This window comes from Hemitrygon akajei, chromosome 9, assembly GCF_048418815.1.
Source record: "Hemitrygon akajei chromosome 9, sHemAka1.3, whole genome shotgun sequence".
Classification (NCBI taxonomy): domain Eukaryota; kingdom Metazoa; phylum Chordata; class Chondrichthyes; order Myliobatiformes; family Dasyatidae; genus Hemitrygon; species Hemitrygon akajei.
The window spans coordinates 137,425,923-137,439,573 of NC_133132.1; the positions used below are offsets into that span (position 1 = coordinate 137,425,923).

At 37.0% G+C, this 13,651-nt stretch overlaps 1 protein-coding gene across 2 annotated transcripts in view; it reads right to left on the bottom strand.

The window, feature by feature from the left end:
• Positions 1-2,817: 2,817 nt before the first annotated feature.
• dpysl5b (dihydropyrimidinase like 5b) overlaps positions 2,818-13,651 on the bottom strand; it is an 83,626-nt gene continuing 72,792 nt past the window's right edge. For both annotated transcript variants that reach the window (XM_073057063.1, XM_073057062.1), the window contains exon 12: positions 2,818-13,051. In XM_073057063.1, coding sequence (XP_072913164.1) covers positions 12,966-13,051 — 86 coding nt within the window. In that variant the 3' untranslated portion in view covers positions 2,818-12,965. The remainder of the gene's footprint in view (positions 13,052-13,651) is intronic.

Consider the following 13,651-nt stretch of genomic DNA (forward strand, 5'->3'; position numbering starts at 1 on the left):
TTGGCGCATGGAGCCTGCTCTGCCATTTCATCATGAATTGCCTATTTTCCTCTCAGCCCCAATCTCCTGCCATCACCCCGTATCACTTCATGCTCTGACCAACCAAGGATCTATCAACTCTGCCTTTAAATATACATAAAGACTTGGCCTCATCACCACAGACTCAACCTGCAAGCTAACCTTTAGGGAATCCTGCACAAGGACTCCCAAATCCCCTTGTTCCTCGAATTTTGTATTTTCTCTCCATTCAGAAAATAGTCAACCCTTTCATTTATTCTACCAAAGTGCATGACCGTACACTCCCCGACACTGTATTCCATCTGCCATTTATTTGCCTATTCTCCTAATCTGTCCAAATCCTTATGTAGCGTATTTCCTAAAACTACCTGCCCCTCCACTTATCTTCGTATCATCTACAAACTTTGCAACAACACCATCAATTCCATCATCCAAATCATTGACATATAACATAAAAACAATTGGTCCCAACACTGTTCCTTGTGGAACACCACCAGTCACTGCACCCAACCAGAAAAAGGCTCCCTTATTCCCACTCTTTGCCTCCTGCCAACTGGGCAGTGCTTAGTCCATGCTAGAATCTTTCCTGTAATAGCATGGGCTCTTAGCTTGTTAAGCAGCCTCATGTGTGACTCCTTGTCAAAGGGCTTCTGAAAATCCAAGTACACAACATCAACCAATTCTCCCTTTGTCTATCCTGCTTGTTATTTCTTCAAAGAATTCCAACAGATTTGCCTGGCAAAATTTTCCCTGCTGACTATGGCCTTTTGGTATCCTCTTTAATATTATTGGCTAGCTTACTTTTGTATTTCATCTTTAAATTCTCAATGACATTTTTAGTTGCCTTCTGTTGATTTTAAAAGCTTCGCAATCCCCTAACTTCCCAGTTATGTTTGCTCTATTATATCCCTTCTCTTTGGCTTTTCTGTTGTCTTTGACTTCCCTTGTTAGCCACAGTTGTGTCATGTTCCCTTTAGAATGCTTCTTTCTCTTCGGGATGTATATATCCTGTGCCTTCTGAATTGCTTCCAGAAATTCCAGCCATTGATGTTCTGCTGACAACCCTGCCAGTGTTCTTTTCCAATCAATTCTGGCCAGCCCCTCTCTCATGCCTCTATAATTCCCTTTACTCTACTGTAATACCCATTATATCTGACTTTAGCTTCTCGATCTCAAACTTTAAGGTGAATTTGACCATATTATGATCACTTGCTCCTTACAGTTCTTTTACCTTAAGCTCTCTAAACAATTCTGGTTCATTGCACAACACCCAATCCAGAATAGTTGATCCCCTAGTGGGCTCAACCATGAGCTGCTCTTCAAAGCCATCTCGTAGGCATTCTGGAAATTCCCCCCTCTTTGATCCCGCACCGTTATTTCCCCAATCTACCTGCATATTGAAATCTCCCATGACTACTGTAACATTTCTCTTTTGGCATGCATTTTCTCTCTCCACTGTAACTTGTAGATCAGGTCCTTACTACTGGCTGGAGGGTGGGGGAGAAGGGGGTTGGGTCTGTATTTAACTCCCATCAGTGTCTTTTTACCCTTGCAGATCCTTAGCTCTACCCTATGTCACCTCTTTCATAGTTATAAAATAAGTCAGCACCTTCTTGGGTACTAGTCTCTGTAGTATCCAAGACACCTTCAAGGAGCAGTGCCTCAGAAATGTAACATCCATTATTAAGGACCCCTATCACCCAAGGCATACCCTCTTCTCACTGTTACAGTTGGAGGAGTTACTGAAGCCTGAAGGCACACACTCATCAATTCAGGAACAGCTTCATCCCCTCTGCAATAAGATTCCTAAATGGACATGGAATCCTTTAACACTACCTCACTTTAAAAAAAGTTATTGCTTCTGTTTTTGCACTATTTTGAATTTAATATGCATATATATATATATATATATATATACTTACTGTAATCAATTTGATTTTCCTTATTATCATGAATTGCAATTTACTGCTGCTGCTAAGTTAACACATTTCACAACACATGCTGATGATAATAAACCTGATTCTGATTTTTTTTACCAACAGAACCATGCCACCCCTCTCCCTTCCTGCCTATCCTTTCAATATAATGTGTATCCTTGGACTTTTAAGTTCACAGCTATAATCTTCTTCAGCCATGATTCAGTGATGCCTACATTATACTTGCCAATCTGCAACACTAATCCCATTTGTTTGCATTAGGAGCATATCCTTCCTTGCCTTACAAATTTAAGTGTTTATCTAAAAGCCTCTTAAATGCAGTAATTGTTTCTCAGCACCCAGCACCAACAGCTAGTCATAGAATTCTTATCAGAAAAGCATGCCACCTTTACTACTGTCTTAACACCAAACTAATTTTGAATCCAATTAACCAGATTGCTTTGAATCCCATGTTTTGGTTTTCTTTTTCAGCCTACTGTGTAAACTTTGTCAAATGGACACCATCCAGTGCTCTGCCTGCAATTTCATTGGTTACCTCAAAAAAACTCAATTAAATTACTCCAAATTCCTCACTTTGCAGGAAGCATAAACTTTTAAGAACATCAAAATGGAAATTGTGATGCATATAAATAAGTTTGAAGGAGTTGGAATAGGTGTGCTAATTTATAGAAACCTAGTGTTCAATCTTTTAAGGATTTTGAGTGAATAATATTCAAATGAAGGAGCAATACACAAGAAAAATAGCACATCAGGTAGCATTTATCTGTAAAGGAAACTGTTTACTGAAAATGGGGAAAAGGAAGCAGAAAGTGAAACTCATTGATGTTAATTGTAGAATATGAGATAAAAACATTGGCAGCAATTTAAATCCTAATGTGTGTCAGCTTTATTACAATAACACAAACCACATTTGATTAGTATTTAAACTTCATACTTTGAAAACCTGCTTTGAAACTTGTATTGCAATACTAGAATGTTAAATAGTACAGGATATGATAAATATTGTTAATGATTAGCAACATGCCAAACACAAATATACTATACATATCTACGTTGACTGTTCCCATATATTTAGTTTACAGTATAAAGAAATAATGCACATAAAATGGCATGCACTCCAAAACAAGTTTAATACAGTTTTTCATAGTTGTCACAAAACCTATGTACACATACACACACAATGAAATAACCACAAAATAGCTTAGTTATCACACGTAATATAATAAAATGGAGTTTGTTTTTTTACATTTTTCCTAGTCAAAATGTTCTTTTCCAACACTGACAGTAATAGTTTTCTAAATAAACTACAGAATGCCAAACGCATAATTCTCCACACCATTACAATACAAAAATGCAAATCTGCACATCTCATTTTTCATCATCTAGCCAAATCCTAGAGTTACGTACATCTTTCCATGTTTTCTTCAATGGAACCAAACAGTAACTCACTCAAGCAATACACACTTTAAATAATCTGGCTCCTAAAATCCAACATGGCTGAAATATAGCTGTAACTATGGAAGTCCACTGATTGAAACACTAGGAATGGTGCATTTTTTAAAGCACATCAGAAAAGTTTAGCTCATTTTAAATAAATACGTGGAAAACACCATACGAAATCACACATAGCTCCTACTGAAAATCTAAAAGTAGCATTTATTCTGTGATATATAATTGGTTAAAGTTAAGCTTGATATGCAGGTATAACATATTATTGTCACTATAAATTTCCCCCATGTTGAAACAGATTAAAGCAAGCATTCATGAATTTAGACATTAAAATTGATTAAATATCAATGCAAATCCACTACAGAGTAAAATCAGACTATCTGCAGTAATTTCTGGTTAACAGTGAGCAAGAAGTTAACAAGAAAGAATACCATGCAGAAAAATGTGAGGTTTTGCAGTTTGCAAGGAAAAATGCAAAAGCAAGTTATTGGTTAGTGTGGAAGTAGTACAATAGAATTACATGTTGAAGTACACTAGGTGCACAGAAAGTTCACTAGGTTGATGAAAAGTTTAATATATGAAGAGTGAATTAACAGATTAGGCCTATATGCATTAGATTTTAGATGAATTAAATATGATCTTAGAGACAGGAGATTCTCAGAGGGGTTGAAAGGTGGATGCGCAGACACCATTTCCCCCCACCATTACCTAACATTAAGAGGCAGTTCAGAATGAGGGTGTCAATTTATGACGAAGTTAAAGAAGAATTTCTTCCCTCAGTCATAACTCTTTGGAATTCTCTACATCAGAGAGCTGTTTGGCAGTCATTCAATGCATTCAAGGAAATGGTTGACACACATTTCTTGGTGATGTCACGTTAACAAGAGGTGAAACTGAATGACGAAAATAATTGTAAAAGTTAAAGGCTGTTTTGATGTTACCATCAGTTCTATTATTAGCTGATTATGCCAATTTCTTTTTACATATTCTTATTGGCACCAGTTACAGGTAGTGCCATGTTTCACAGAAAACAACCTTCATCCACAAAGTTCTAATCTACACTATTGTTAGAATAAAAGTGAAAGGACTGCACTCAAAAAGCACCTTTGTCAGAATAGGAGTTATGAGAAAATCACATTTCAAATGCGTCTTTAGCACATTTAGCACCTTAATTCCATGACTATATTTCCAATGACAACTACACATTATATTAGCACCATTTCAAATTCCTGAGCAGACCAAATAAATTAAATATGGTCCTTAAACAGACATGATTGTGTAACAGGTGGCTTCAAATAAGGTTGTTGTTCCTCCAGCATTTTGTGTGTTGCTTTTAAACCAAATTCTTTGTACTCCTGTAACAACTGTAATGCACTACAGATTAATTTGTATCAGTAATTATCAAAGTGCTAAAATGTCAAGTCCTCAACATCTCAATGCTAACTGGTAAACTGTAATTGAGTGCAGTATTTAAGCAAGAAGTCTGAGGTATTTGAGTAATTTTCACTGGAGTTGAACTGATTGAAAAGAGATTTGCTAAGAGCTTGACAGGGTAAACAAGGAAACACTATCTTCACCAATTGGACAATGCAAGTTGAGTCCTTAATTTCGGATGGTTACTTTGAATTAACAGACTGAGGAGAAATTTGTTTAACAAAATAGTTTTGGAACACAAATGTTTTTCTGCAGGAAATGGCTTGGAGTGCTTTCCATTGCAGGGGGAAATAGAAAGCTTTATAGGAAAGGAAATGCAAAGCTGTAGTAAGTTAACTGAATTAGTTCAAAACACTCTTGTGAAGAGCAAAAACAGAGCCAGTGAGTCAAACAGTTATTTTCAGTTTAAGCTTATGCTTCTTGAAGAGGGAGATTATATCCAAAGTCAACAAGTTCACACAGTATCAATATTTCCAGTCTTCCTGGAAATTAATTGTATTACATATAGCATAAGGGCTAGAACCGAATCGTCCCATTCAGCTCCTCATATCCATATTTGGAGTTGTGGATTTTGATCAGTTGTACATGAATTTCAAAAATAGTTGTGTATTGTGTTGTGCAAAACAGAGATCATCCAAGTGTTATTTCATGTCTGCTGGAAATGAGGCACTTCTCTGAATATATTAGTTTTGGGAAATGTAAAATAATTACTTACAGAAAGAAAATTAATTTTAAAATGTAATACTTCCTTAAGGTCATGATAAAGACTAACTGTTCATTTTTTTATGCACAGTGACAAATGTGGAAAAAATACTAAAGGTATACAATAAGAAAACTTTTTCTAATTCAGGTGAAAGTTTACAGCAAAGACTATTTGTGAAATTGCATCTGGAATGGAAGCTCTGAACTTTTAAGAATTCCTTTTAACCTGCAAGCTCAAAACCAAGGTGAACGAGATGAAAGTGAAAGCACAGACTGGGGCTCAGGGAAGAAAGGTGCAATAGGGGTTGGTGAATTGGAAGATAGGAAATGGGAGAGAAATGAAAATGGGGCAAAATGGATTTCAAATATTTTTGGTGGGTGGAAAAAAATCACACCTGATATCGTAAATGAACTACAAGAAATCAATACTGAAATGCATAATTTCAAAGAGCTGAACTCAAAACCCTTAGCTAAATATCAAAACTTTATTATCCAAGAGTTATTTTTTAAATCTTAATTCAACTGGTAAATTTAAGTATATTATTCCAAACTTATCTTTCTTACTTCTATCGGTGAATGTTATTCTTCCACCCAGAAAATTAATTTGTTCTCAGGCCTCCACCACTACTCCAAAAATGTTGGAAGAATCCCATGAAGTCTCTGCTCTCTTGCTCCCTTCATTTGCCTGCACTCAACCTAACCTCTGAGGTGTAAAAAAAGATTTTAAACTCATCCGATAACACCATTTTGTTCTGATAACATGACAAGTGGCAGCACTTACGTCAAATTTGATTTCCTGCAAACAGTCCTTTTTGGATACAGAATTGCCATTTTAGATCTTAAAGGGAAGGAACAGCTGCTGCAGAGGAGATTTAACAGCCATACACAAACTAACCATTTGAAATATGCACAAGAACAAACAGTAGTCAAAATAGCTTTTGGAATGTTGATCCTTCACTCAAAGTTGCAGAGAATACAGTTGACTTTGAATGAGGTACGTTGTAAATTTATGAAAATGATGGAGCACAGTGAAGAGAAAATATATTATCCAGTTCAACAGGAAAACTGAATGTTTTCTGTAAATGGTGAGATTGGAAATGATATTGAAAGGATTCAGGGACTTAATTCGCTGAAGGATGGCGATGTACAGTAGGTGCAGCAGGCACTTTGTAGGAACGCAAGTAAGTATTAGCCTTGATTTTAAAAGGATTTGAATACAAGAGTAAAGATTTCTTCTTGCAATAACATAGGGTGAGTCAACATCTGAAATATTGTGCACAATTTTGGTCTTTTTGCAAATTAGAGGATATGTATGCTTTAGAGTAAGTGAAGCAAAGGTTCACCTAACCAGTTTCTGGGATGGCAGGTCTGCTATAGGAGGACAAGTTGAACAATTAGAACTAGGTTCTCTGGAGTTTAAACGAATGAGACAAGATCTCATTGAAATATGACATTCTTAGAGGGCTTGAACGGAAAGGAGGTGGAGAGGATATTTAGGGCATATTTCCTCTGCCTGAAGCTAGAATAAAACTCAAAATAATGGGTAGGCCATTTATAACTCAGAAAAATTTCTTGCCTGAAAAGGGTGGCAAATAATTGGAATTTTCTACCCCAGAAGGCTGAGGTGATTCAGTTATTGATTGTATTCAGAACAGTGCTGCAAAATGGAAGATTTTCTTTATATTATAGTTCTAATATACGTACTCCTGTACTCAGTTGGCAGATGCCTTTGAAGCCACAACGAAAAACAGTTCTGATGACAGTACCTCCACTGACTCCAAGTGGTCACAACTCTGTGATGCCATCTACAGTTCAGGAGAAAAGGAACTAAGGCCAAGAGAAAAGCCCTGCTGGCTTACCCTGCACCAGCTCATGCAATGCCCTTAGAGCTGCTAGAAACAAGGCATAGCAAACTGTCCGACATTGTGCTGGCTGAATTTGTGCAGCAAAATCCAATCAGCTGCCGACAGCAGAAATACAAGAGGAATGTTTGATGGCATCAAGTCAGCAACTGGCCCTTCAGCCACCAAGACAGGCCCATTGAAGTGGAAAAATGGGGCAATCATCACAGACCAGAGCAAGCGGTTTGAACATTGGGTAGAACACTACCTAGAGCTGTATGCAACCTGGAACATGAAGACTGATGCTGCCCTGCAGACAGTGCCTGACATGTCAGCCATGGAAGAGTCTGATGCGTTGCCTTCTATGGAGGAGCTCAGCAAAGCCATCAACTGTCTTGCCAGTGGGAAATCTCCAGGAAAAGATGGAATTCCCCTAAAGTCTTGAAGAGTGGGAAGCCTGCTTTGTTGCATCATCTACACGTGCTTCTGTGTCTTTGCTGGGAGAAAGGCCATATCCCCCAAGACATGTGAGATGCCAACATTATCACACTGTATAAAACCAAGAGCAACTGTGGTGATTGTAACTACTACTACGGCATCTCTCTTTAGTATTATGCTGGCAAGTGTTCACCCGTGTCGTCTTGGCATGACTTCGGAGCCTTGCATCCAGAGTTCCAGTGTGAGTTCAGAATAGGCAGGTGTACAGTGGACATGACTTTCTCACTGTGCCAGCTGCTGGAGAAGTGTTGAGAGCAGCAGAAGCCACTGTACCCAGCCTTCATTGATGTGACCAAGGTGTTCAACCTCGTCAGCAGAAACACTCTTCAAACCCGCTAAAGATTGGCTACCCCCCCACCCCCCAAGACTGCGCAGCATCTTATCTTCCTTCCAGAAGGACATACACAGCACTGTCTGATTCAATGGAGCAACTTCTGATGCCTTTCCAGTGAGCAGTGGAAAGAAATGAGGTGTGTCCTGCCACTGACCTTCTTTGGAATCCTCTTCTCCATGCTCCTTCACTATGCTTTTGCTGACTGCACTGAAAGCATCCAACTTAGCACAAGAGCTAAAGGCAAGCTGTTCAACATTGCTCGCTTGCGCTCCAAGACCCAAGTTAGGACAGCCCTCATCCACGAGATGCTGTTTGCAGATGATGCAGCATTCTTATCATACACTCAAGGCTGACTCCAACAACTTCGCCCATGCCTGCAAGGAGCTTGGGTTAACCATCAGTCTGAAGAAGACAAACGTCATGGCCCAGGGTGCAGAATCTTCCTCAAGCCATCACCATAGATGGTTGCTGTCTTGCTGTAGTTCATTTCATCACCTACCTTGGGTCGACCATCACCAGTTCCCTGTCCCTCAAAGCAGAGGTGAACAGCAGGGTTGCCAAAGCTGCAGCTGTCCATGGTCCGACTGAACAAGAAAGTGTGGAACAGACAGCTGACAAAGGTGACCAAGCTGCTTGTGTGCTCTGCACACTCCTCTACGCCAGTGAGGCTTGGACACCATGCATCAGCCAAAAGAAGAGGCCAAACTCATTCTACCTACGCTGCCTCAGGTGTATCTTGCACATCTCCTGGTAGGCCAGAATCACCAACACAGAATGTCTGCAGCAGGCTGACACATCCAGCATCCACTCACTACTCAGCCAGAGGCCTCAGATGGCTGGGCCATCCATGTCAAATGGATGGACAAGGGACACAGTCCCAAGCATATGCTTTTTGGTGAGCTGAGTGAAGGTTACTGCCCACAAGGAAGACCACACCTCTGCTACAGTGATGTTTGCAAGTGTGACATGAAGCTGGCTGGCATTGACCTCAACACCTGGCAGGAAACAGCTTAAGTCTGGACAACATGGAGGGCTGCAGTCAAAAGCGGTGAACAATGTGCCAAGATAGCAAGGGCCAACATGCTCATCAACAACAGAGCCAGAAGAAAAGGCAGAGCTGCATCACTTGGAGCACCTTCCTCCTTCACCTGCAGCCACTGTCACTCTAGAGTGGAGCTCTCTCTAGAACGTGCAAATAGCCCCAAGTCTACAACCCCAAGAAGCATCAGAAAAAGTGTCACACCATCGACTTTAGATGTACGCACGTCGACGACCAACAAATATACGTATATCTTTAGTTTCATTATGAGACATTCAAAATGAGTATTTTTTGATATACGTCTCACTTAATATTTTCTATTTCAATTGCATTTGTAATAAACAATACATGAGAAAGAAAAACATTTTTAAGAAATAACTTGTTACATTTATACAGAAAACCCCATGTACTGAAAAAGAATGAAAGGCAGTAAGCAGCATGCAGGCAATTCCAATAAATCCCCAAGAGACCAATGCACTATAAATAGCCCTTAATTAATGTGGGGGAAATAATTTATAAGATTAAGAAATAAGCACTGACTTCTCAAACACATTAAATAATGCAGCTGTTCCCTCTTCAGTTATAAAGGTCTGATTGGAAGTCTAATTCTTCTGTTCATGCAAGGACTTTTGTCTCGTTAGACACTTTAATATGTCATGTATTTTAAATACCCAGAAGAACAATCACTTGTATGCCCACATTCTATTAGCATTTGCATTATTTGTATCTACCTTTAAAATGTGTAAAGTAGGCTGAATTATGAATACCCTTGAAAAACTTATCTGATAGAACATGCTGGTTACCCACATAGTTTCTGACTCTATACAGTAAAAAAATTTTTCACATTCAGGAAATGTAAAACTGATGCTGAGGTGACAGTATGAATGGATTTGGATTACAGGTGTCCCCACTTTACGAATGTTCGCTTTACGCCGCTTCACTTTTACAAAAGACCTACATTTAGTAACCTGCTTTCGCATTACAAAGAGGATTTTCACTTTTACGAAAATTTTTCCCATATAAATTAATGTTACTTCGCTTTATGCCATTTCAGCTTCAGAAAGGTTTCAAAGGAATGCTCTACCTTTGTAAAGTGGGGGGACACCTGTACACACAAAGTCAGTGTTCTATTTCAAAAATGTAATGGCTATCTAGATCAATTTTTAAAACCAGAAAAAGGTTCCATTGAATTATATTGCTTTGTCATTTGAAAATCAGTTAATAACATTAGGCTAGGTTCTTAAATGGATATGTGTACTATTCATCAAACAACTTTTAAATTAGTTCAGAAAAAACAAATTCCCCATGTGTTTGTCTAGTTAGACATCACAAGGCCAATAACAATTTAAAGCTAGGTTCCTATTCTAATTTTCTTCAGTGCCCTGTCAGATCTATTCAAAGTAATTTCCCAAAAAACTTAATGAGATGGAATTAGGTCAATACAAAAATACCTGGTAAGTTGACAAAATATATGGCAGAGCATAATCATTTTAAAAAAAGCAAAATTCAAACACACAAGTCAAATATATTTGTTCCTTTTTTTAAAAAAACAGTTTGCATTTTGCTCTCAGTTTGACTGACTGAATTAATTTGTTTCTGGCCAAATTACTTCACAACAATTCTGTTCAGCTTTACAAAATACACTGTGTTGCTATATTGAAAAATAAATAACATGGGATTTTTGTAAAGCACATAATCCCTAGGAGGGCATGAAGTCATCTGAGGTTTGTGGCTAAATTACAAACTTGTACCTTAAGAAGTATCTTAAATGTTGTTCAAAAATTAAAATGACCTTTTGATCTGAAAACCTTAGCAACTCACAGTATTGATAACACCTTAGTCAATTGCCACAGTCAGAAGTCAGAATTTGTGGGGATGGCAGTGGGATTAAAAAGAAATACATTTCAATTATTACAAGCTTTACCAATTATTTTCAGATTTTGTAATGGCTTTCAGCAATGTATAACTAACCATAAATAATTTTCAAACAAGTTTTATGGTACAAATAATAATTACTTTCCCCAATTTTACCTTGCTTCAACAATTTTCCATTAATTGACTGATTTACTTAGCAGTCTGGCTACTATGCAACATCCTGGAAAGAGAATAATCTGAACTCAAAACATACCTGAAACACAAGCATAGCTCACTTGAAGATAAATATAATAGATTGCCTTAAAATTAAATAAAACTGAGTTTAAATTCAGAATACTGTTTATAATTTAATTTCTTTGCAGATCCTTTTATCAACTCTACAGTGTACAGTCTTTGAAATATAATAGGGAAATGGACTGAAAAGGAGAAAATATCAAGCAAAAAAAACCCACTATAAATACCTACTAACTGCCACATCTATTTTAATTTAGGGAACCATCTTTAACTATATTTATGAAATTATTTTAAAATATGCTCTTTTTATAAGTTCAAGGTATTGCTATTAAAGATCTATTTTCCATTAAATAAATGATCACATTAATTAATGCAGCCCACTTAGACTGCACTTTTAATACTGAGGCCAACAATGCACATATCCTACAAATCTACATAGTTTAATTATGACAGACTACATTATTTAATAGATGTTTATAGTTGTAGGAAGACCCTTAAGAAAAACAACTTTGGATAAAAGATTTTCACAATTCTTGAAACAAATTATTATCAAGTTTATAGACAATCATATTTTGTAATTTCCAAAACATTATTAAGAGTTGCATGACCTTGTATGATACGGGGGTTGTGGAATGGCGGGAGAAACTTAGTTTCATGATGTCACATGCTCAATGTAAATAAATGCTAACTACACCCAAACAAAATCAAAGATTGACCCATCATTATTTCAAGAATTTGTGTACAGTGCAATCACTTGTGTGCATGAGTACACATTCTGTGTAATAATGAATTTCAGGTTTTCACCAAGATATTCCTTCCAGAATTCTTGCTGTATTATTCTTTCACTATAGGAAAAACACAAATCCTTTACATTAAGTAACAAAATCCTCAAAGAATATCAACCTAATTCTAGAAAAAAGAAAAAATCTACAATAAAATTCTTAAAACTATACTATCCATTCCAAATAATCCTAGTGACAATCATACAATATATTATACATAATAAACAACTAACAATTTACTGTAACAATTTCAAATTGTCTTCTTCAGTTTTTTCAGAATCTATATATGTAAAAGCAATTATCAGTTTACAAAGTGACAATTTCATATTGAGAGCAGCATAAAACATTGGTATTAAAAACAATCCTTGTATGCACCAACTGAAGTTATACTACAAATTATGTGTAAATATGAATACATTTTAAAGGATTCAAAGATTTTTGAAGGTAAAGAATTAAGGAAAAGTTACAGTACATGTAGACAGATCATATAATGCACACTACAATTCACTTGTGCAGAGTTTATTATGGCAGAATTATGGGCCTTTTGCGCACAGCAGCAGAGCCTAACATAGGGTCAATAGTAATGGATTTGTGAATTGTGTTGTTCGCCACTTTTCAGGTCTGACCAAATTCCTGCTGTGTTGATCTAATATCCTCCCACATCTTGCAAAAGTCTTAAAAGAACCAAGAAGCTGCATGTTCATTCTTTTGATATCAATACTGTGTTGCTGAGGCTGTTGTGGTTATCTCCAGTGTGGGGTGAGTTTCATTCATACTCTTGTGTTTTCAGTTGAAGGTTTCAGTTGTGAACATGCTACTCTTTTACCAAATGCCATTAGAATGACCACCAGGTGGAGCCAGAACTCTGGAGACAGGGCGCTTTGGCACATGATCATCAACTTGGGAGCCTGCAAAGAACATAGCAGTTATGTATATACAATGCATTTTGCTAATAACACGCAAAAAGGTAAATATTAACACATTTTCCACAAAATACTAATACAGTAATATAGCAATATAACATTGAATCATATAAAAGTAAAATGCTCCCATTATCCAGAGTCACTCCACAGATGGAACAGTAAGAAAGCTGGTCGAAGAAAATGACAATGTAGTGAATCTTCAATAATTATGTTGACCAAAATAATAAACAAAATAACTAATGTGATCAAGTAGAAGCAATACAATTACTCCAGAAAATTTCAGAATATGATCTATCAAAATTTGAATAAAACAGAAAATGCTCTAAATATCCAACAGAACAGGCAGCATTTGTGGAGAGAAACAGTAAATGCTTCACAATGACAACTTTTATCAATCTGCCCTGATCTCTACCAATCCCACTCCCTGTTATGAAATACAAGCAATGATGCTGCCTGATAAAGAAATCATTTCTATTGCTTCTGATTTTTCACCATGTTAAATAATATTAGAAATGAGAAAAACTTTTAAGAAGTTTGAAGTTAATAACTCATCTCCTTCTACCTTAGGCCACAAACATATCAACC